This window comes from Natrix helvetica (genome assembly GCF_964273705.1).
Source record: "Natrix helvetica genome assembly, chromosome: 2".
NCBI classification, from domain to species: Eukaryota; Metazoa; Chordata; class Lepidosauria; order Squamata; family Natricidae; genus Natrix; species Natrix helvetica.
Genome location: NC_138552.1, coordinates 269,644,452 through 269,670,066, shown reverse-complemented (window position 1 = coordinate 269,670,066; position 25,615 = coordinate 269,644,452). Strand labels below are relative to the sequence as shown.

Below are 25,615 nucleotides of genomic sequence, written 5' to 3'. Positions count from 1 at the left end.
ATTCTAGCCGCTGTTACCACATTTACAATCAAATATTTCAATTCTCTACTATAGATTTCCGGTAAAATCCCCAATAAGAATATCTCTGTCTTAAAGTCTATATGTTTTTCTATCATTTTTCCAACCATGTGTGAATTTTAGTCCAGTATCTTTTAGCTTCTGTACGCAACCACCACATATGATAATATGAGCCCGGTATCTGATGACATTTCCAACATTTTTCGTATTTATTCTCAAATATTCTTGCTATTCTCATCGGAGGTAAGTGCCACATGTAAAACATCTTATACAAATTTTCTTTAGATACTATTGACATTGCCATTTTATAATTTTGAGACCATAATTTTTGCAATTTCTCTAAATCAATCCCATATCCAAAATTTTTCTCCCAAGCAATCATTGTTTGTTTAACTTGTTCTTCCTCTAGCTTAACCTCTAGTAAGTATCCATATAGTTTTTAAATCACCTTTTCATCAGTACCTGTCAGGATTCTATCTAAATCAGTCAATTTATCATAAAAACCTTCTATTTTAAAATCTTTATCATATCTAGAATGTATTTGCACATATGAAAACCAATTCATCCTTATACCTTGTTCTTCCAGTTCTTGCATAGAGTTAAATTCACCGTTTGCATTCAATATTTCACCATATCTGTTTGTTCCTTTTTATATGTTATTGGATATGAAAAAGCTTCAATAGTTGATAACCAGACTGGCATTTTTAAATAATGCCTTTTAATCTTCTCCCAGTTTAATAACAAAGCCTCCTGTATATAATGTCTTCTGAAGTACCTCTGTGTTTTAGTTCCCTTGTACCACAAGAAAACATGCCATCCCAACAACAAATCATGTCCTTCTAGTGTCAATAATCTAGAATTTCTTAGCGTTATCCATTCCTTAATCCACATCAAACTTGTTGCCTGATAGTATAGCTCCCAATTAGGCAGGCCAAATCCTCCTCTTGTTTTAGCAACTTGCAACAGTTTTAATTTTATTCTCGCTTTCTTTCCCTGCCAAATATACTTCAACACTATTTTATTTAGAACTTCAAAATAATCATTCCCTAATCTAATTTGAATTGTCTGGAACAAGTATAAAATCCTGGGTAATATATTCATCTTGATTGTTGATATTCTCCCTATTGGTGATAACTGTAAATTTTCCCTTTTCGCCAGGTCTGTCACAATCTGTTGTTTAAGTTTATGATAATGATTCTCTTTAAGTGTACTGCATCTTGCTGTCAAATATATCCCCAAATACTTAACCTTATTCATGACCTGTATCTTCAAAGCTTCTGCCAATTCTTCCTTTTGTCTTACTAACATATTCTTTGTCAGAATCTTCGTTTTATCTTTATTTATTTTCAGGCCTGCTACTTTTCCATATTCCTCTATCTTTTCTATCAATTTAAGTGCTGTTTCTAATGGGTCCTCTAAAATGAAAACCAGGTCATCTGCAAATGCTTGCAGTTTATATTCTTCCTTTTTAATTTTCATTCCTTTTATATCTTTTTCTTCTCTAATATTTCTATTTAAGACTTCTAATGCTAACACAAACAACAGAGGTGACAGTGGGCAGCTTGTCTTGTCCCTTTCCTTTTATCAATAGAATCTGCCAGTTTACCATTTACCATTACCTTTGCTGTTTGTTTATGATATATAGCTTCTATGGCTTGAATAAATTTCTTGCCAAAGCCCATCTGTTCATCTAAAAATATCAAGGCCATTTGTTTTTCAGGATGAGCCTTGTAGTATTCCAAAGTGTCCAGAATTATTCCCATATTATCTTTAATTTGTCTCCTTGGCAGAAACCCATTTTGATCAGGATGAATAAAGTTATTTAAATATCTTTTAAGTCTTTCTGCCAATATTGAAGTGAAGATTTTATAGTCTGAGTTTAGCGGGGAAATAGTTCTATAGTTCTAAATTTGTTGTGGGTCGGCTTCCTCCTTTGGCACAAGTGTAATGTATGCTTCTGACCACAATTTGGGTAACCTCATCTTTAACATGAGTTCATAACTTCTAGCAATGGAAGACTCAACGATTCCTGTAGTGTCTTATAAAATTCCGCTGGCAGTCCATCCGGACCATTATTTTGTTTTTTAAGTGCTTCAGTTAACTCCATCATCGTTATATTCCCTTCTAGCATCACTTCAATTTCTTTAGATATCTGGGGTAGATTCGCTTTCTGCAAGTATTGTTTAACTCTTCCCTCGTCTATATTCTCTTGTTCATACAATTTTCCACAGTATTCTTGTATAATCTTTTTCTTTTCTCTATTTCCATGGCAAATTTGCCCTTGATCATCTATTAGTTGCATTATTTTTCTTGATTCTCTTAATTTTTTCAGTTTATACGCTAACCATCTACCTGGTTTATTTGCATCTTCAAAGTAGTTCTGTTTAGCACTCTAATTTTTTGTGCTAGTTCCTCCTTTTCCATTAGTCCCATTTTATGTTTAATTGTGTCCATTTTTATTTTAATGTCCTTTTTTTGTGAAGATTTCTGTAGCTCTTTTTCAAGTCTCTTGTAATCATCCTCTAATGTTTTAAAAGCTTGTCTTTTCTTGATGTTTCTTTTCCTTGTGTAATTTATTATCAAGCCTCTAGCGTAGGCCTTCATTGTATCCCAAAGATTCTGCATTGATGAGTCTCTTTTCTGTTTTCTTTAAAAAAGAAAGCCAATTCTTTCTCCATTTTCTGTACAAAGTCTTTTTCTTTTAATATAGTATTGTTTAAAGTCCATCTAGATCTTCTCCTTTGTCCTTTCCATTTAATTGGGGATGACCCTAACTGTTAACTCCAACTGTTTTGTAGGAAAATTTAGAATATTCATATTTGGGCGGGCTTTTTCAAGTATTATGATTGGTTAAGGCTCTGTGGGCCCAGAGTATAAATTACAGGTGTTTGCCTGCTGTTCCTTAGTTCCAGTTTGGAGCCAAGAAATGCTGTTGTATCTATGCCAGTTGGTTTCTGGCCGATTGAAGCCCACTACACAATAGGAACATTATGGTAATAGTATGGGAAGAAGAGGAAAATTCAATCTCTAGTAGGGTTCACTTGAAATTTGGTGGTGCCTAACCAGTCTTATCCTAAATACCATGGACCCAATCTTCTGCAGAATTTTTCTGTACAATGAGTACATTGAAACAAATGAGAGCTGTATAAGGAGGATATTGAAGTCCAATATAGATCCTATATTGTGACTTCCGGTTTGTCTGTAGGGCCATTTTTCGTCCTCCGGAGCCTTCAAGGGCCTTCAGGAGGCTCCCCTGAATGCTCTGGAGGGCTAAAACAGCCCTTATGAGCAAACAGGAAGTATGTTCCCGAACTTCAGGTTTGCCCATAGGGCTGGTTTTTCGTGAGGCCTCCAGAGGTCAAAAAATGGCCTCAAAAGGCTGAAATCACCTGGCCAGCATGCACATGCGTGCTGGCCAGTTTACAGGGCAATGCCTTGCATGCCCTGACAAATGGCTCTGCGTGCCACCTGTGGCACGCATGCCATACGTTCACCATCATGGACCTAGAACTATGTCGCCTTTGGTCTGACCTGAGCGTAGTACATAAAATTATCTGCTACAATGTCCTACCTGTCAATGACTACTTCAGCTTCAACCACAACAATACACAAGAATGCACAAGATAAAAACTTAAGGTAAACCACTACAAACTTGATTGCAGAAAATATGACTTCAGCAACAGAGTGGTTGGAATGCTCTACCTGACTCTGTGGTTTTATAACCCCCATAACTATAACCTTAAACTGTCTACTGTTGACCTCACCCCATTCCTAAGAGGTCTGTAAGGGGTGTGCATAAGTGCACCAAGGTGCCTACCATCCCTGCCCTACTGTCCCCATTTGTTCGGACCCATTTCCTGTGTTCATAATTATGTTTATACTTATTTCTGTTATCTTAGACATGCTTGACAACATAAAATAAATTCTTCTCTCAAAAGACTGCATTCTTTCTGATGAGAGAGGAGTTTACTGCGGAGCTCCAGCAAAAGTCCGAAAACTCAGAAGACTCTGTTACCAGTGACCAGAGGTGGGTTGCTAACGGTTCACAGTGATTTGGGCGAACCGGTAATGGAAATTGAAACTTACTCCTAGAATCCTTGGGAAAAAATTCTTATTTGGTGGCAATTATCCATCAGTAATGCAGATAGAAGAAATGAAGTAAACCAGGACCAAGTAACGTGTTTCCCTGAGAATACAAACTTTCCTGAAACGAATGCCTTGAACATTTTTCACATGGGCAAAAATATAAGGACCCCCTGAAAATAAGCCCCCTGGACAATCTCCCCTCCAGCCAGGCAGAGCACGGCTCACTGACCTAGCGGTATCCTGAAGGCGCCAAGCCGCGGGAGCCAGGGGGGAGGGCGCTCACATTGCTTGCCGCCTTCGGGATACCGCTATGTTGGGGAGTGGTATTCTGCCTGGCCAAAGGGGGGAGTTGCCGGGTGGATGCTCCCTTGCGAACTGGCTCCCGAAGAGCCGGGCACAGCCTCAGGGGTGAAGCAGCCATGAGGTGACCATGCTTACGAGCAGCTGCCTGGCACACCCCCTCTCCAGCTGGGCAGAGTGCCATTCACTGACCTAGGGGATATCCCTAAGGCACCAAGCCACGTGGCACTCTGCCCGCCCCCCAGCTCCCACGGCTTGGCACATTCGGGATACCCTCTAGGTCAGTGCATTGAGCTCTGCCCGGCTGGAGAGGATGGTTGAGTGCATTCCTAGAGGGCGGCCACTCTAGGAGTGCACTCTATGGTTTTGGGCCCTATGGCAGCTGGCCCACAACCATAGAGTACACTCCTAGAGCAGCTGTTGCTGGAAGCATCAGAAGGCGAGTTCTGGAGTTTGGAAGCCAGAGGAGAAGTTATGCTTGGAACGCAGTGGTGGTGACGAAAGCGGTGGCGATGCCCTGGCCCTGCAGGGAGAGCTGGGCCAGGGCATGTTGAGGCTGGGAGGCATGCGAGTTGGGGGCAAAACAGGTGCTCGCGCAACCACCCTCTCCAGCTGGGCAGAGCTCCATGCACTGACCTAGGGGGTATCCCGAATGTGCCAAGCCGTGGGAGCTAGGGGGCGGGCAGAGCGCCACGTGGCTTGGCGCCTTAGGGATACCCCGTAGGTCAATGAATGGCGCTCTGCCCGGCTGGAGAGGGGGTTTGCCGAGTGGCTGGTCATGAGCATGGTCACTTCATGGTTGCTTCACCCCTGAGGCTGTGCCTGGCTCTTTGGGAGCCCGCTCACAAGGGAGCAGCCGCCCAACAACCCCAAAACAATAAGCCCTCCCTTGATAATAAGAACCAAGCCATATTTTGTGGGTCAAAAGAAAATGAGACCCTGTCTTATTTTCGGGGAAACATGGTAGTAAGCTTAGGATAAATCTGGACCAAACCTTTGATAGCTCATGCACACCATCATTTCATGCTACTTTCTTCCGTTCAATTATGTCTGATTCTTATAGACTGTCTGGACATTCCCCTGCAGTTTCCTTGGCAAGGTTTTTCTGAAGTGGTTTGGCATTGCTTCCTTCCTAGGGCTGAGAGAAAGTGATTGTGGGATGCTTTAACTGCTACATCAGACTGGCTCTCCTTAATCTATATTACTTTGCTTTCTTTGATGGCCAATATTTTTTTCTCAGCAGAAACATTCTTCTTTCTGTGAAGATGCTGAACTCCCAGTGGAGTAGTCTTTGGGCCATCATGAGAGTTCTGCTCATCCATTCAGTGGCAGGAGTGTATACCCTCGGTTGGTGTTGGGGTATGGATATGGCAATGAGGAGGATGGTAAGTGGAATGTTCACCTAGGACTCTCTTTTTCTTATATGGCTGTATTTGGGAGACATGGCACAGAACTTAGACCATCCAATGAAAAGGTTGCCAATTAAATTCAGGTAAACCCAAGAAAATGTGTTGTAATGTTTGTATGGAATTTGTAACCCAATGTTACGGGCAGGGGGTAGGTTGCTGCCAGTTTTACCACCGGTTTGCAACCCTTGCACCTCAGGGGCTGTTCAATGCAAATTGTTCTGCGAGCATGCACAGAACAATTTACAGTGAACTGCGCATGTGCAGTCACTGAAATAAGAAATGGTGGTGGTCCAGCAGTGGTGAGGGAACCGGTGTGCAGGCATGGCAGGCCTGGGTCACTTCCGGTTCTGCGACCCAGGCCTGACTTCCACTACTGGTTCGGCCGAACCCGGCTGAACCGGCAGCAACCCATCTCTGGTTATGGGTGATGGTTAATCGCTTGTATGGGGATTAAATAGAGATTACTGTCCTTGATGCTCTCTGAGGTTAGTTATTGCCTTGAAGACATTTCATTACCCAAACTAGGTAACTTCACCAGTGCACTGATGATGTTACCTAGATTGGTTAATGAAACGTCTCGAAGAAAACAACCAAGAATGAGCTCTCCTGCTACCAAACTGCTAGTGAAGAAAATAGGATTTCATGGCTGGCCTGCATGTATTTGAAAACCTCAAGGGACATCCCAAATGTTAGCAGAATGGTGGCAAAATCTTTCTAAATGGCAATCTATGGGAAGCTTGTAACAAATTAGAGGTGGCAGTCAGTGCTACCCACCACCCCCACCCCCACACAGAAACACCAGAACATTGGAAACGGATTGCTGAAACTGCATCTGACTTGGTTTCACATGGAAATGAAATAGTTAAACTGAGCACGGAAAGAGGAGGTATGTGATGAGAATACTCTCCCAAAGGAAAACAGAACCCTGACCTGAATTACAGAAAGGCTGAGCTCCTTGATGTAGTAGCAAAGTCAGTAATTTTGCAGAATAACTATTTCTTGCTGGGGAAAATAGTGGGGGCATGAGGCATTTATAATGGATTAGAGGTGGGAGGGCTTCAGCAACGTAGAAACTGCTGGTAACTCTGAAAAGGATGTCTGGAAGCTCAGGATGTTCGCAGAGGAGAGAAGGACCTCATTCTGAACGTTCTTTAAGAAGCAAAGGCAGGGTGTGAATCCAGTGGAGACGTGAAGCATTGACAGGAGTAATTCTGTCTTGCTATCTAACTTCATTTATGATTTCAAACCATTTATCTCACCTAGTTTACGATCCAATTTCCAACAACGGCTGGAAATTCGTAAGTGGGAAATAGAAAACCAAAAAAGGTTCCTTTTTTTTTTTGGCCACCTATCATCACTGAGAAAAGCAGTTTTTGCTGGTTCCTGACCAAGTGAAACACATGGGAAATTCTTTTGGTGGGAAGATGCGAAAGCAGATATGACAAGAGTGGTTTGACTGGCTAGGTGAGAGTCAGTCAACTTTTTGGAGGTGCCAACTATTCTTAGATCAAAGCCTTCTCCCAAATTGCTTCCTACTTTAAAGGAACACACAATCCATGCACTAATAAGATTGTAAATATGACTGAATTAAATTTAAATACAATCAGTTCAGCTTTAGAAAAACTTGCCTGTAAGTTAACAAACTGTTGGCAGATTTGCTGGTGTGCCTGACTCTCATTGCTGAGGCACTAACCATGAGAAAAGGGGGAAGGAGCTCTAGGCTGAATTGAAACTTTGGACAGTAGTTTTGAAGTCCAAATCTCCCTTCCTGTCCCCTGTTTCCATTGCAGGAGTGCTTCAGGGCCTGCACAACGGGCCTCCCAAGTGAGTCTCCGGTATATCCAGGAAATGGTCACATGCAGCCTCTCTCTGAAGATGTTCAGAAGAACGTCCCCTGGAAGAAATTTGGGAAGAGTAACAGCTTAGGCAACAAAAGAAAGAACCCTTCTGGTGACTCGGGTGCAGATCTCTTCTTGGCTTCTTCAGAAACCCATGAGGGCTGGGAAGGAAACTCGGAAAGCCACCCGGAGTCTAGTAAAAAGCACCAAGGCAAGAGGTCCTATGCACTGGAGCACTTCCGAGGAGCATTGCCAGTGGGCAGAAAGAGGCGACCCATCAGAGCCAATCCAAATGGGGCGGCAGATGAATCTGAGGAGAGTTATCCTGAGGTGTTCAGAAGAGACCCTTCCTGGGAGATGGCATCCCCTGAACCTGAGTACCCGGAGGAAGAAGATTTGGAGATTCCTCATAAGTGGTCGATTCCAGAGGGGGCTATGGCATCCCCTGAACCTGAGTACCCGGAGGAAGAAGATTTGGAGGTTCCTCATAAGTGGTTGATTCCAGGAACAGAGGGGGTTATGGCATCCCCTGATCCTGAGTACCCGCCGAAGAAAAAACATTGGGAGATTCCTCGTGAGTTGTTCATTCCAGGAATAGAGTGGGTTATGAACTTAAACAAATATGTCTACCCAGATGAAGAAGAAGAGTAGAGCAGCAAAGCCATTAAGGTGGACAAAGAAAAGCAGCTGAGAAAAATTAAAAATGATAATACTGCCTACAAGATGCACCACTTTCGGTGGAACACCCCAGCCCTGTCCAAGAAGAAGCGCTACGGTGGCTTCATGACCTCAGAGCACAGTCACACTCCTCTAGTGAATCTTTTTAAGAATGCCATCATCAAAACTGCTTATAAGAAAGGCCAGTAAGGGTGAGGGAGATGAGGACCAACCACACCCTGGCATTGTAGCCATGAGGGAAAGGGTCTGGGCACCTAACATAGGAATTTCTCTGACATATTTCATGATAATATTATTAACGGATATCATTTATTTTCATTGTTCTTACTTATTAAATAAGAAACTCACTGCTTAGGAGACACTTTCACGTTTGCCTTCTGGTTTTGAATATACCAATATATTTGGACTTGTCTTTGTAAGCCAGGAGTTAATCCAGAAGTGAGTAGACCAAAAAGCAGGCAAAGCCAAATTACTTTTTGGTACATATCTCAAGGGGTGCCATCTTTTTAGGATGCCATCTCTAAATATTTACCTTCCTCCCTACCACCTCCATTACATTGGTTACTAAATTTGGTGGGGAACCGTTCTGTGAATTCACCATCTGGCCACAATTTGACTGAAAAAGAGGATGTGCTTGAGAACCAACCAAAAGAACCACATAACAAGTTTTGACTCCTTGGTTTCATAAAAAATAATCAACAACAATTTCATCAAAACTGCCAAGGAGAGGCTGATACAGAAAATGGAGTCCAACAAGGAGAACCATTCAAATAATTTAGCAACCAGTTCTCTGACCTAATGACCATTTTAAATATTAAAAAAACAATATTGTCTTATTTTTTTTTGGGGGGGGATGTCTTACTTTACAGCAGATGGCATGGGGCCTGTGCATAATTCAGTGCCTGGTGCCCAGCTTAAGTTTCTATATATTTGACTCATGCCATGGACAGTACAAACCTTATTATCTGTGTTAAGGTCATAGAGAATAGCAGACTTCACGGTATCAGAATGAGGGTGGTATATAGTTTCTATAGTTTGTCCCAAATTCAAGCTTTGTCATTTTACTCTTTGGTGTAGAGACTTTGGGTTCCTCCTAACATCTGAATTAAACTCCTATTCATTACTGCTTGAACTAACAGAAAAATATCCCAACTTAAAATTTATTGGTCCAGGGACAATCTATTCCACTCTAGTAATGAAGCTGATACCCAACACTATTTTTACTAACTATTTTAGCATCAAATTAAGGAGACATTGGAGCAGAGGAAGCCATGTTAGTCTGCATTGTCAAAAAAAATGAGTTTGGTAGCACCATTTCCAATTAACAATTTTTCTCAAAAGGCTGAAGCTTTTTGTGAATTGTATCTTACTTCATCAGAAACGCTTCTGCCTCTTTTTTAAAGTTAGTCAGTAAAGTCCTGCTGCAGCCAGATTCTTTCTGAAGTTAAGGAGAGCAATCAATATCTTTTCCCTGCCACCAAGCATCCCAGGTTGGTGTGGAAACAATCACCAATATTTATTTTTTTATTTCTTAGATTTTTAGACCGCCCCTCTCCCAGAAAGGGACTCGGGGCGGTGTACAGTCAATACAATAAAATCGGTCATAATAATAAAATACATTTAAGATACATTTGGAGGGGGAGATAGGCTGTACTAAGAAATAAATATATTCTAATCCTAAAAACATCACAATTAAAACCCCAAACCCCATTAAAATAGAATAAATCCCCGGGAGGTAAAACTAAGAAAGTGCCAGGCCAGCTGATTGAAATAGGTGAGTCTTTAACTTTTGCCGGAAGGAACGGAGGTCGGTGGTAGTTCGAATGTCTGGGGGGAGGTCATTCCAGAGGGTTGGGCCCATCACAGAGAAGGATCTACTCCTAGGCGTCGCCCGCTGGCATTGCCTAGCAGACGGCATCAGGAGGAGCCCCTCCCTGTGTGAGTGAATAGGTCGCAGGGACGTGTGTGGTAGGATGCGATCCTGCAGATAGCTAGGTCCTATGCCATGGAGCGCTTTAAAGATGGTGATCAATACCTTGAAACGCACCCGAAAGGCCACAGGTAGCCAGTGCAGCTCGCGCAGGAGAGGTGTTACGTGGGAGTAACGTGTACTTCCCATAATAACCCGCGCGGCTGCATTCTGAACTAGCTGCAGTCTCCGGATGCGTCCCAAGGGAAGCCCCATGTAGAGGGCATTGCAGTAGTCCAGGCGAGACGTCACCAGCGCATGAGTGACCGTGCGCAGGGCACTCCGGTCCAGTAGGGGGCGCAATTGGCGCACCAGGCGGACCTGGTGGAACGCCCCCCTTGCCACGGCTGCCACATGGTCCTCCATTGACAGCCGGGCATCAAGGAGGACGCCCAAATTGCGCGCCCGCTCCACAGGGGACAGTTGTTCGCCCCCTATGGCCAGCGATGGAGTCAGCTGGCTGAACCGAGGTGCCGGTACCCACAGCCACTCGGTCTTGGAGGGGTTGAGTTTGAGTCTGTTGTCCCCCATCCAGACCCCGACGGCTTCCAAACACCGGGACATCACTTCAATCATCTCTCTAAAGTGGGGACGAAAAAGGACAGGACAGGTTGAATGGAAGGTTTAAGGATCTGTCAAGTTGCTTTGGCCACCTAATGAGAAGGAAGGACTCACTGGAGAAGAGCTTAATGCTGGGAATGACTGAGGGCAAAAGAAGAAGGGGAGAATAGAGAATGAGGTGGCTGGATGGAGTCACTGAAGCTGTAGGTTTGAGCTTAAATGGACTCCGGAGGATGGTAGAGGACAGGAAGGCCTGGAGGAACGTTGTCCATGGGGTTGCTATGGGTCGGACATGACTTCGCAACTAACAACAACAAGAAGTTGCTTAACAGATGACAAACACAAAGGGAAAGGAGGGAGAAAGGGACAGGAGGGCCTTCTCCCAACACTCTTGCTAAGACAACTGCTCCCTTGTGCCTTTTCTGGAAAATAAAAGAACCCAAGGGAACATGGGAGGAGAAGGTCATAAGGTGAAGCTGGAGGAGCAATGGTATGCTGCAAGGGCGTGGCTGGGAAAGTGACCGATAAACTTTCAGTTCTCTTGTCCAGGGGCATCCCAAAGAAGCAGCCGGGGCTATCAAAAGAGGAATGGAACAGACAAAATTATGCCGATCATCCCATGGAGCATTGCACAGCAAAACCCAAGGGAACTGGATCTGAGAGCATCAACCAGTCAGGGCAACAGTGTAGAGTTGAAAAATTAACAAAAGTAGTAAAAACAGTAAAAGTCTGGCTCTAAGAAACTCATTATCATCTGGAGTATAACACCCCCCCCCCGGTAATTCACTTAGTAATGGCTGAATCAGAAACATATAGCTGTCAGAACCCAACTTTCCTTCCCAATATAAATTGACCTTTTGTGCAGCACAAGATTCAAACAGTCTTTCAAACAAATATAAACTGGTGTTGAACTAACACATTCAACACTCTTTTTCATGACCAGAAAATCGACTTTTAAAAGAAGCTTTTCAAGGGCCTAGAAAGCACCAGGGAGGCTTCCATCCACAGACACCTCTGGAAAAGGCAGATGTTAGCTCCTGTCTGCCCCTCCAGCCAAAAGGACCTTGGAAGGAATGCATGTGGGAGGGGGGATGGGACTGGACACACCAGTTTAGGGAACTAACAGGGGCTGCCAGATTCTCTCTCCCCCCCCCCCGACTATGTCAGCAACAACTGGCGACGGAGAAAGTAATGAGAGGAGTGGGAAATAATGGGTATCAGAGGATACGTTTATCACAAAGATATCGAAGTTCTCCGAAAAGAGCAGAAAGCGGAGGAGAAACGGCAAAACTTTATTCCAGGATCTTCATTCGGGGCTGCTTTGCAAGGAAAAGGGGGATCCTGACCCACAGAAAGAAAGAGGGAGATTCCTACGCAATCGGGGTGGAGGAGCGGGAAGTCTGAAGGAGGCGGTTCATACAGACGTTCTGAGCAAGAGAGACGTGTGTTTGAAAGAATTTTTTCTCTTACAAACCATTGTAAGTATACATTCACATGATTGTTATTCTTTTTTACATTTATCATTTATACATTTATGATTTCATTTAATAGGTTATACCTTCGTTAGTCTACCCTAGTTATGTTTCCCCCGCCTTTATATCTCGCTCTTGAATATATATTTATATATTTAATATTTTCTTTTCTGTTTTCCCCTTCTCCCCCCCCCCTTTTCATTTAATGGTGCGTCATCTGGGTTCTATATCTTGTCCCTACTTTCTTTTCTAGTTTTCTTTCTCTAGCCAATCATAAAATCTTCCCCATGTCTTGAAGTCCTCCTATTCTTCTTTATCCTTTATTTTCATTGTCAACCTATTCATCTCTGAACAATCTAATATATTTTTTATTATTTCTTCGTCTGTTGGTAGCTTATTTAATCAAGAAAGACATGTGTTTGAAGGAAGGAAATAGCATTTATTTTTCTGTGAAGTGAAGCTGCGCTTTCCTTTCCTTTCCCTTCCTTTTCTTTTTTCTTTTCTTTCCCTTTCTTTTCTTTTCCCCTTTTTCTAACCCTTCCCCCCTTTTTTTCCCTTTCCCATTTCTTTACTATCTTTATTTTCTATTTTAAGCCATGCTAATCTTAATAAAAATAATAATAAAAAGGAGCCTTTTGTTTTAGGAGCGCTTCTTCTTCCACAGCCGAAATATTGAGGGTTGAGGGGTGGTGAATAGGAAGGAGCTGATTCGTATAGACCAGCGATGGCGAACCTTTTTTGCTCACGTGCCATAAGTGGGAGGGAACGCAGGGGGGTCGTGCCATAATGCAATGCACAACCCTCCCCAGTGCCCATGCACGCATGACAGGCGCTCCCCCCATTTATTGCATGCTTTTGTCACCTTCCCCAGGCTCCAGAGGCTTTATAGGAGCCTGGAGAGGGAGAAAACAGCCTCCCCCTCTCCCCAGAGGCCCCAGAGACCCTCCGGAGGCTTCAAGGACCTTCAGGAGGCTTCCCTGAAGCCTCCGAAGGGCAAAAAACGACCCTATGAGCAAACCGGAAGTGCCCTGACAAATGGCTCCGTTTGCCACCTATGGCACACTTGCCATAGGTTCGCCATCCAGGGTATAGATGTTCTGAGCAAGAGAGACGCGTGTTTGAAGGAAGGAAATGCCATTTTTTCCATGAAGTGAAGCTGCGCCTTTCCTGAGAAAGTCGAGTGGAGGATTCCCCAGGGAAGGGGCGGGGGAGCTGGGCAGAGGATCCGGTAGGATTAGATCCCTGCAGATCCTCTCCATCTCTGCCTGGTTTACCTGTTTGCTTTCCGTAGCTCCCTTCTGATTGGGTGGTTTCTCTGACCTCCAAGTTTTCCTTGGCTATGGATGCACCTCCCCTCTTCTCACCCAGAGCAGCACCTGTGTGCGTGCATGTATGTGTGTCCGTCCCAGCCACACGTTTCCAGCCCCAGATGAGGAATCAGTGGTTGTGCATTGGGGAGGGGGAAGGAGACGGGGGGGGGGGGGGAAGGAAGCTTTGATCTCGGACTTTGGAGGCGGGAAAGGCCAGAACCAGCGGCAGCACCAATGGGAATTCTCCCTGCTTGTACGTCATCGGTCTCCAGGCAGAGTCCTTTGTGACTTCACCTAAAGGAGTAGGGAGTTTGTAGCAAAGACAGAAGCGGAGCAATTAGAGGCAGGAGGATGACTGCAGCTCAAAGGTGGGGGTGAGTGGGTGTTCATGGCAGCCCTAGATGGGACCCTCCACTTCCTTTGCTCTTCTCAAGATTCTCAGCCAGGGATCCCCACTTCCCCCTTCTTATTTCCCCCCACTGATACCCACAACAGCGATTCTTGAACCCAACACCGAGCTCTTATTTGGGGTGGGTCAGAAAACCCCACAGCTCTGTGGATAGAAGCGGCCCTCCAGCAGCCCCTTTGCCAGGAAGATGCACCAACAAGCTTTTGGGAAGGACATGGAACTCTCTGCACGTTTAACCACTTTTTATGGAACAGATATCAGAATACACCAAGGAGAAGACCCCTCATCCCAAACATGCAAAGCCAGAGAACAATTTTTAGGAAACGAATTTTAAGGGAATACAATTCCAAAACTCATTTAACATTAAACTTGCTGTAATGCAAGCGAAAAGTGACACTGTTGTTGCAGTGAATAGGACCCATTAGTTCCTTGGTAGATGCTCTACATTGAATTGAAAACTTCTGTACACCACCTGGAACACTCAGCAATGACCAATGATTACTAAAAGGTAATTAGGCATATTTTGCTGGAATTCCAAAGGCCCAGAGGAATGCTTCTTTAAAGACATGTCATTTCACATAGGCATTCCTAGCCCTAGCGCTCTCAGTGGGAATACCATCTCTTGAGAGTGTCCAGCTGCTATAGAGCTCCCAGCCACCCTTCCAGCCCCCTTGGTCTGATCAAACTTGCCTCCAGAAGTTGTGAATGCTCCAACACCAGACGTTTTAAAGAAGAGATTGGACAACCATTTGTCTGAATAGTATTTCCTGCCTGAGTAGACTGTTGGACTAGAAGACCTCCAAGATCCCTTTCAACTCTGATTCTATTCTATTCTATTCTATTCTATTCTATTCTATTCTATTCTATTCTATTCTATTCTATTCTATTCTATTCTATTCTATTCTATTCTATTCTATTCTATTCTATTCTATTCTATTCTATTCTATTCTATTCTATTCTATTATTCGATTCTACTCTACCCTACCCTACCCTACCCTACCCTACCCTATCCTTCTAGGTCAGCTGTCTGCCTGCCATTCCTCTCCCCTATGAAGCAATTCCCCTTCCTTGGCAGCAGATGGCACTGTAAGCAAGCCAGATCTGCATGTGCACTTTTTCTTAAGGGAGATGAATTGTTTTCCCCCTAGCTTTCTCTCCAGCCTGTCAGTGCTTAGTTCAATCTACTGTGTTTCCCTGAAAATAAGACAGGGTCTTATTTTCTTTTGACCCGCCCCCCAAATAAGCGCTTGGCCTTATTTTTTGGGAGGTCTTATTATTTTTGAGGTGCAGGAGGTGGCGAACCTGGTCACCTCATGGCTGCTGCTGCATTGCAATATTTTCAGGGGAGCATGTGCTCAAAAGCCCGATTGGGCTTATTATCCAGAGGAGATCTTATTTTCAGGGAAAGAGGGTAACAGCACTGGATGTAACAATTCCCTAGAAATCTCAACAGCCAGTGGACCATTGATAGTCTTCTTCTTGACTCTAGGCTACCACATCCTCCAATCATACAACCTCCAGTTACCTCCACTAGTGAGATTAGCCTTGCTAATAAAACAACAATAAAATAAAACAATAAATCCTACCATAGAAGCTGTCACCCCCTGTGGATGTCTATAAGAAGCCACAATTGCATTGCATACATCATTGCTTTATTGTATGGGTGTACTGTCATCAAGGGCTCTTAGGGACACCTGTGATGAAGATGGCTAACAGTGATGGCCACATCTCAATAGGGAGAGACTGTAGTTGTAGCCCACTACAGTTTGTCATTCTGTGAGTATCACTGAAAAAAAGAGATTAGAAAAAAAGAGAGGCGCGGAAAGTCAGCACTTACCCCCCAGAAGAATGAAATATTTTGGGAAATATTAAAAAGGCAAAATATTATATTTCCTTCAAGGAGAAATAGAGAAACATGATCTTAAAAGACAGAAAATGGACTTCAATACTGAGGCCAGCTTTTAGAAATGCAGATTTGGTAATCCGTTCAAGACAGGATATTTTGAAACAAAGGCAGAGTGATAGGATTAGCCCTTACCCAAGATCCAACACCATGCAAAGCCATTAAGCCACAATAAGGATTGCCCAAGAGCAGTCCAAGCTTCAACCAAACCTGAGAGCTCAGACAAACACCTAGGATTTGTAGTTTGCTTGTAGAGCCAGCTATAACCCCTACATAACCCCTACATGGCCCCATGGGAGTCTGACAACAGCCAATAGAATACACGTCTTTGCACAGGAACAGGAAGTTCAAATGCAAAGCCCAAAGAAGGTATAAAACCCCCTCACTCTCAACTCCCTTTTGTCAGCTGCAGCAGAACCATTTGCTTGGTGGTTCTGTTCATCATTAAACTTTCTTTCCAATGAGCCTTCATGTTTCCAGTGTCTTTCTCCCAGCTTGGAGAACATTGCCCTGAGCTACTGAGCACTTCTCTTAGAAGAATCTGCAACTAGGAATCTCTTTTAGTTTTTTGCATTTCACTTGTGGCTGAGCTCTTCTTTCTTTCTTTTCTTTTTTTCTACACAGAACAAACAGTGAGATAGAAGACTCTCTTTCCTTTACCTGTGTGTAATTGATAAGAGACCTGCCACTTCCCCCCCCCCCCACCCCAAGGGCCTAGAACAAGCATGCCTCGAGGAATTCTACACTTCTTTTCCTTTTGTAATAATCATAATTTTATTCATTTTTGAACACTAAAAACAACACAAATTTTGAAAGAGAAAAGGGGAAAAGTAATAAATAATTGAAAAAAGAGAAAAGAAAAGTAGCTTCTGATTTTCTTAATAGCAGTTACACTTTTCTTTTACCCACTTGAATGTTAAAAACATGTTTTCCTTCTTTCTATTGTCTACCCTTCTACCCTTTCTAATGGTCAAAGCCATATATCGCAAGTTCATTTTCTTCTTTCGTCAGCAAAAATTCCATAAAGAAATTCTACACTTCTTTTCCCAGAGTTTTAAAGAGTCCATTTTGCTTAATTGAATTAGAATTCACCATCTGACCCATCGGCTAGATGCAACCTCTGTTCTCTATTCTTTCTATGTGATAAGAGTGGGGTGGATTTTCCTAGTTGATTTTCTGACTAAGTAAAGTAAAAAACACAGTTGCATCATCATATTATCTTATAAATAACTTAAATGTAAAGTTAACCACTGAGCAACTACAACTACATTCATGCACTTTTTGTGACAATGGTACAAAGCCATTGTCTTCTTCCTAGATGGGCCTGCAAGCTAGATTGCTTTCAAACAATCTGCAAACTACGTTTGACCCCATTTTGACTCTGGGTTTTTGCAAAAGCAGCCAAGTTTTGCTAGGTCCTATCACCTGCATTTTAAAGGGTTTACCGGTACCTGATACGACCCAAATGTTCTTGAAAAATGCACAGTAAGTTGCGTCCAGGACTGTAAACAAAAAAAAAGTTGCATTATGACTTGATATTATTAAGCTTTATCATTAAGTTTTCCCCCTAATGCCATCACTTTGCTAAACAACTACAGTAATTCCCACAACACTGTCAAATTATTTAGTAAGACTGTATTATTATTATTCTCATCCTTCCTAGTACCTATCTCTTTCCACTTATGACTATAACCATGTTGATTGTATCTTTACAATTTATATTGTTTCCTTTGTTCCCTAGTATGATTTGATTGCTTATTAGTAACCTATGACTATCACTACGTTTTGTACTTTATGATTCTTGATGAATGTATTTTATTTTTTCTTTATGTACACTGATAGCATGTGTACCAAAGACAAATTCCTTGTGTGTTCAATCGCATTTTTCCAATAAATAATTCTATTCTATTCTATAAAATAACTTGCACACTTTCTTCTCTCAGGTTTCCCCTATATGTCCTGCTTGCCGCAAATCTGAGCAATATGTTCAAGAAGCAATTTGGAAAGGCACCAAGCCTTAGTTTCTGCATGAAATTTATGAACACCTTGTTATCACTGAGAGGCAACCACACCAAGGATTTCAGGCAGTGGTGGGTTTCAATTTTTTTTAGAACCTGTTCTGTAGGTGTGGCCTGCTTTGTGGGAGTGGCTTGCTGGCCATGTGACTGGGTTGGAGTGGCTTGTTGGCCATGTGACCCAGTGGGAGTGGCTTGCTGGCCATGTGGCCCAGTCAGAGTGGCTTGGCAGTCATGTGACCGGGTGGGAGTGGCCAAGATGATGTCACTGAATTCTTTGCCGCAATGAATGATCTACAAAAAGAAGATATAAAAAAGAAAATGTATTATTTTGTGCACTTACTACTTAAATAAGATTAAAATAAGTACACAAAACAATAAAAGAGCTACTTACAGAAGGAAGATGACTGTCCTTGCCAGTCTTCTATGTCACACTTGCTCCAATGAATGGGCTGCACAAAGAATAGACACAGAAAGTAACTCTTCTATTTGCATGCACTACAGTAAGGATGAAACCAGCACCCAAAACAACAAAACTGCTACTTACAGCGGAAGGATGATTGCCTTGCTGGTCTTCTACATCACTGACCACACTTGCTCCAATGAATGGCCTGCACAAAGAAGAGACACAGAAAGGAACTCTTCTCTTGGTTTTTTGAAGAAGAAGCCAGTCATACTCTGTTGCCTCTTCTTCATCCTGTTAAATAATACTAACTGCAAAAGAAATAAAACAATATTGGACTCGATTGTGGTTGTAAGCTGAGGACTACAGGCAACAGAAGGGACCTCTGTTTTCACCCAACAATGTACAGTCTTTTCAGAAAGGATGTCCCCCAACAAACAGGAAAGATATAGTCTTTCATCTAAGAAGTTAGATCAAGAATGAATGTCATAAGTAGATTCGCAGAGCAATACAGATTTCTTTTTCTGAAATTTATTTCTCAGTTCAAAAAACAGGAATATATGAATTAGGTTCAGTACTTAGGCCAGTACTTAGGCCAGTCCAAGTAGCCATTCAAGAGTTAGTGGTTAGAAGCAATGGTAAAGCAAAATATGGATTTAAAACCAGAAATATTTTGTTGCGTATTTCAAAGGGAATACAATACATATTTAATTTTACACATGTTAACAGCTGCTGGAATTGTGTTTGCACAACAGTGGAAAAACAGAGATATGAAAATGAATAAATATTAGATTGTGCAGGAATTAATAAATTTACAATTAAAATCAAGGCGGCTTCGAATATTTTTTCATGTGGGATTTGTTTTATCAATGGCTAACTAACAGAAACATAAATTAGAAACATAAATGTATGAAAGAAAACATCAATTATGTAAGGAAAGGTCACTAAATGTATAAGGAAATATTATTAGTACTTGATCATTATTAATGTGTAGATAACTGCGGGACATTACACACACACACACACACACACACACACACACACACACACACAAACAAACTATGACAACGCCAGGAAAACACCAAAAGAATAGCAGTTTTCCCCCAAAAGACTGCAGATGAAACCAGTTTTTCCCATAACCCTAAGGACAGGAAAGACATAGCCACTGGAATAAAAGCCATCAAGGCATTGTGGGAAGTTATAAAGGACAGTGCCAGGAAGCTCACAGAACCAGAAACCACCAGACAAAACACCAGCTGAAAGGTAAATTTTAAATACACCCATTAAGACAAATAGCTCACCTGGCTCCCCTTTTCCTGTTTCAAAGCAGAACTAACCCCCAGGATAGGAAAGACAAAAGACCTGGGACCAAGATTAACCCAGGAAAACAAAAGGAGGGCAATCAGAAACCATCAAAACCCATCAAGCTGCAGGAGCTCACAAAGCATCACACAACTCAACATATGAAAACAGCCATGGAGTCACTTGGTTATTGCTGCAAGAAGCAGCCACCTCACAATTACCTCAACAACCAGGTATCACACAGAAATACACAAAATCTCGCAAAGCTGCCTTGCACCAATCTGCCCTGCCCATAGAAAAGCAGCCACTCTGAGGCATATAAATTTTATGTGTCAAAAAGTGGCTGCTTTTCTATGGGCAGGCCATGTTGGTGCAAGGCAGCTTTGTGAGATTTTGTGTTTATTTCTGTAGTGAATTCACTACAGAAACACACAAATTTCCCAAACCATGTACCAACCTCCACACTTAAAAGTAACATATTGCATCACAAATAAAATATTTCCAAAAAGCAATAACATTTCTTGTAATAAATATTTTCTGAAAACAATAAAAAACCATTCTCTAAAAATAATTTAAACGAAAAACATATTCTATGCACAATACATGTAAAAAACAATTTAAAAATATTCTATCAAAAATACATTAAAAAAACTATTTAAAATATTCTATAAACAATAAATAAAATATTCTTTTAAAAAACATTAAAAGCATAAAGGAAAAAAAATGGGTCACTTACCAGCAGGCAGAATCAGCAGCTCTCTGATGCGATGGATGCAGGGAGCAGGCAGGCAACAAGGCAGCAGGTAAGCTGGACTGGAGGGACAAAGGGGCAACCCTGTAAACTCGGCCCGCCACCTGGCAGGCTTAACCAGCCAGGTGAGGCTGGGGACTGGGTGGGAAGCAGGGGGTTTGCAAGAAAGACCTCAGCTGAGTGCCACGTGGGCCTGCGGTGTAAGCGAGCTCGGGGATCGGCTGGAACAAAGGCCCCAAAGGATCCCCGGATTCACCCAGAGTGCAGAGACGTGGCAGGCTGCTCCAACTGGCTTCCTGATGCCGCCCAACCCCCACCTCCTTTCAGCCATGCAGTGTATGCCAGCCCGCGGCTTTCACGAAGGAAGGCCTTCCTTCGCAAAAGCTATGGGCTGGCATACCCTAGCCTCCCGCTGCCGTCCCTCGCACTTAGTTGCTTACCTGAGGGAGCAGCAGGGAAGGTGAAGCAAGGACCCAATCAGCAAACGACGACACGACAGCTGTTTGGGAAAAGAGGTAAGTGGGCCATTCGTGCCGCAGTTTTAATTGGGCTCTTAGAAGTTCACGGGGTGATTGGTGAGCCAATCAGTGAGTGGCAGGCAGGGCTAGCATGGTGCGGACAGGTGGGGGGAGTGAGTGAGTGGTGACAGAACAGGCACGGCAAGCGAGCGAACAAGCGGTGACCAGATGGGCAGGGCGAGCGAGCGAGGACTGGCGGGGTAGACGTTCCAGTACTGTCCCATTGCAGGAACAGGTTCTAAAAGGTACGGTAGATTTCTGGAACCTCTTCTACCGCACCGGTTAGAACTGGGAGCAATTCACCCCTGGTTTCAGGAGGAGCTGAAAATTATTCCAATTAGTCCAACTTACAGCCTTGGTCACTGCTTCAAATGTGGGGGGCACTCAAGGATTTGGATCAGATCATACACATGTGGCCATTCCCTTCTATAAGCCTCATCACTCCTCAGGGTTTACTGAGAATTAAGCCTATTGAAAAGAGATGTCTAGAGCATTGCTGGGGGTTAATAAATACAGAACCCATCTAAACATTGGTTAGAACGAAGGGGAGCTGAGGAAAATAAAGTGACCATGCATCTTAATTATGGATTCTCCTTCAAGTTCATTCCTCATTTAATTTGACTCTGTGACTGATGATTCTTATGGCCATTTTGTGTTGATGGTCCATGATCTTTGAATTAGCAAAGTTGGAAGGCCTTGATATTGCCAAGATCAAAGGCAATGTAGCCCAATTCCTTCTTTAGCTGCAGATACCATGGTGGGATCCGACTGTATTGGGGCATACCGGTGCCTGCTGGGAGTCCCAGGTACTGTTCCGGTATGGTGCTCCGGAGGGCCCACCTGCCTGCCCACCCTCCTTATCTGTATTTGAGCGATCAGGGCTTTTGAGCATGCGCATGAAGCCTACGGTGCCTGCGCAATGCTCCGCCAAGCAGCTGGAGCATCACGGGCGGTAAGTATGCATGTGCACGCTGTGCGCGTGCTGAGCAGATACACGTAGTGGATGCCCGGTCCTGTTGCAGCGTACTGGTTGCAACAGGATCCAGAACCCACCACTGTGCAGATACTGTGTACGTGATTGTCAACAAATGTTGCAATGCCTCATTTAGAAAATCTTAGAAAGTACTGTGTGATTGTAGCACTTTCTTTCCTTCACAAGACAACATCTTGCCTTCCACATCTCATTTGTCTGAGAAGACAGTGATCCCATGCACAACGTTCTCGTTGTTTTCAGACTAGCGCACACCATATATTTTTACTTCATTCAAAAATCATGACCTCTTATCAGCTGCTTAAGGAGAAGTCTTCCTCATAATTGCTCAGTGAGTCATATCTTATACCAGAGAATGGAATGAAGGGCTGCTCTAATCCTGAAGACAATTTCGCATGGGACCAAATGAATGTTTTGAGATATATGAGCTGTGGAATGGGTGGGAACAATTACTCTTCTCTTAACTACTCATGTTCAGAAGTCTATGTGCCTAGTGCTCCATTTAACTTTTATGCTGAACTAGTTTTTAGTATTAGACAAACATATCACCCAGGAGAAGCTAAACATTTTGGATGCTGGCTGCAATTATCAGCTACAGCTAATACGACTAGGACACGTCTTCTGAAAAGGGTTCCAAACCACAATCTTCCTATATTAATCCCTGAAAAAAATATACATGAAGGAAATATATCACCAAGCTTGCTACACTTAACTTCATGTTGTTTTATTTGTTTCCCAATATGATTTCATTGCTTATTAGTAACCTATGACTATCACTAAGTTTTGTATTTTATGATTCTTGATGAATCTATTTTATTTTTTCTTTATGTACACTGAGAGCATACGCACCAAAGACAAATTCCTTGTGTGTTCAATCACACTTTGCAATAAGGAATTCTATTCTATTCTATAAAATAACTTGCCCACTTTCCTCTCTCAGTGGTCCCATCCTGGATAGTGGTGTTCCTGTCAGAGAGTGGCTATGTGATCTGAAATTGGGGGAGCTTTGGTGTCCCCCTTATCAATGTCAGATCACACCTGAATTACCATGAGGTGCTATATTGCCATTATCTGATGCAGTAAAACTTGACTCATTAGATTGGTCCATCCTGATGACTGATGGACCTGGATGGATTTCAGGCAGAGCTGAGAATTATTCCACTTCTTTTCCTGCACAGTCCAATTAAAGCTTTGGTTACTGCTTCAAATAGGGGGGATGTCAAAGATTTGGATCAGATCATACATATTCAATTCTCATTCATTGAGAATTGAGGCTGCTGAAAAGAGAAAAAGAGATGTCTAGAGCATTGTTGCTGCTTAATAAAGACTGAACCCAACTAAACATTGATTAGGACAACTATTAAGCCTACCTTTCGGGAGAGGGGGCGGTATAAAAGTTTGAAATAAAATAAAGTAAGGGTGGCAAAGGGTTAGTATTTCTGCATGCTCATTGCATCTGCAGTTGTTCCATGGTCTTGTTTCAGGGGAAAACATGCTCTCTCTTGAGTGAAGGGGGCTCTGAGAGCCTCCTGCAGGGGCATGTAAAAGAATCTTTTCAGCCTTTGTCAAATTTACTTTGAATCCTGGACCACACTGTACTGGGTCATTTTCATTCAGTATCTAACCTCCTTCTTTGAGGGGAGGCGACTATGAAAATGGATGCAAAAGACCTTAGATGAAATCGATTATCTGGATCCCCTTCAGGGAGACTTTGGTATGTGATGGAAATAGCATTGGTCACACTTGATGATCTCTGTTGTGGGTGAGATGAGGGCCTTTTTGATTAACCAAGATGATGTCCCAATGTATGGTTAGCGCTGGATACACAATTAATTATTATTTTTTTAAAAAAATTATTTTTATTTTTCAAAACAGACACGACACAAAGAATCTTCCTTCTTTACATACTGTAGAAAGTGTATCAGTTGGTTACAAAAAACTTTCGTGCATCTCTTCCACAGTCATCAACCATAATTCATATTAACTCAAGTATTTTAACTCAGATATTTATACATGTTACCATCATCATACCTCCATTTTCATTTGACTATAATTGTTTAAACGTCCTTCATCATAAAATATACCAAGATTTAATACACAACCGCATACTGCCATTTCATTTACTATTTCTAAAATCCTCCAATAATACTGAATCCTTATGTCGTATTCTAGCTAAACATCCATAATATTTAGTAACAAAATTTTCTAATCCTCCTTTCCAATCACTGTTTACAATTTGCATCCAGTTTCCTTATGTTGTACCCATACCTATATATATGTTGTTATCATTATCCCTCCTTTATTTGACTATATCCTGTATCATAACATTTCCCCCCCTAATAATCAAGACTTAACTGAATCTAACTTAGTTCTTTTTTATTAACCTTTATATATAATCTTAAAGATTTCTAATCTTCCTTTCATGGGTACCATTCATTGTTCATATTCAATTATTTATTTATTTATTTATTTATTTATTTATTTATTTATTTATTTATTTATTTACTGCGCTTCTAGACCGCCCCCTCTCCCAAAAGGGACTCGGGGCGGTGTACAGTCCATACAAAGAATACATCACAATATAATAAATAGGTAAATTATTACTTATCATAACACTACACATGTATACATTATTATCATTATCAATTATTTATTTGACTATATCTATTGTCACTAAATTTCACTAAGTTTAACTAGTTTTAAATTATACTCTTCCATCTATCAACCTGTATCTTTCCAGTAGCAAAACAGTCTCATGTCTTCTGCCGTTTGTTGTATCAGTCCTCTAATTATCTCTTTCATCAAATTTGTATGGACTCCTCTTAGCAACTCATTGCTTATAAAATCTCGATGCCCTTCTTCTGTTTCCTTAATCAGCTTATTTTTAATTGTCAGTAGTGTTATCAATGATGTTGCTAATAAAATTTCTCTCTTTAAATCCATAAATTCTTTTGTTTTTTTCTTCTTCTGTGTCTTGCCATCTGGGGTAGAGTTCCCTTCCATTTAATTCCTCTTTCAGTATTCCACTCTTTCCATCACCAGACACAAACCAATCACCATAAATATCAGCAGATTTAATTTCTTTATGGTCATTTTCCTCTTCGGTTTTTAGGATTCTAACCTCCACTTTTTCCATTTGATAAATATCTCCAACTTCTTCATCATATTTTACTGCTAGATACTCTAAGTCTTCCAACTTCTTCTCTGTCCTCTCAAATATGTTTTATAATTTCTGAATTTCTAAGAATATCTTTTGCAGCTTAAAGTTTCTTTCTGCTGTTGACGTTGTGCCATTATCTCCAGCTAACAAACACTGCTGCTCTGGCTTGGAAGTTTTTTACAAGATTAAGCATAAATTCACAATAAAGTTTTATTTTCACTTTTCTCTAGTTAAAGATATACTTCAAAGGGACATCTGTATGCTTATCTTCTTATCACTCTATAAACAAGCAGTGAGATCTTGGAGTGCCAAGCCAGGATAATCAGTAAAGAAAGTAAAAGTGTTTAGTTTCCAATACACAAACCTCCAGCCTCCGAGTAGCAGTGTTATTGTTACAATTTTCTTTGTTTCTTTTTGTATCTTTTTTATATTCCAAGTTTAAAAAAAGATCTGATTCTTGAGTGGGTTAGAAAAACACCCACAGTAATGAAAGAGGAAAATTTTAGTCCATAGGTTACAAAG

General features: G+C 41.9%; 1 protein-coding gene and 1 long non-coding RNA gene across 2 annotated transcripts in view; one reads left to right on the top strand and one right to left on the bottom strand.

The window, feature by feature from the left end:
- Positions 1–8,681, top strand: part of LOC309385740 (pro-opiomelanocortin A-like) — a 31,520-nt gene extending 22,839 nt beyond the window's left edge. Inside the window, exons 2-4 of the mRNA XM_081940444.1 lie at positions 5,645–5,789; positions 7,604–8,299; positions 8,333–8,681. Coding sequence (XP_081796570.1) covers positions 5,670–5,789; positions 7,604–8,299; positions 8,333–8,518 — 1,002 coding nt within the window. The 5' untranslated portion in view covers positions 5,645–5,669 and the 3' untranslated portion in view covers positions 8,519–8,681. The remainder of the gene's footprint in view (positions 1–5,644; positions 5,790–7,603; positions 8,300–8,332) is intronic.
- Positions 1–17,459, bottom strand: part of LOC309388545 — a 114,943-nt gene extending 97,484 nt beyond the window's left edge. Inside the window, exon 1 of the long non-coding RNA XR_014174797.1 lies at positions 17,405–17,459. This is a non-coding gene — a long non-coding RNA (uncharacterized lncRNA). The remainder of the gene's footprint in view (positions 1–17,404) is intronic.
- Positions 17,460–25,615: the final 8,156 nt, after the last annotated feature.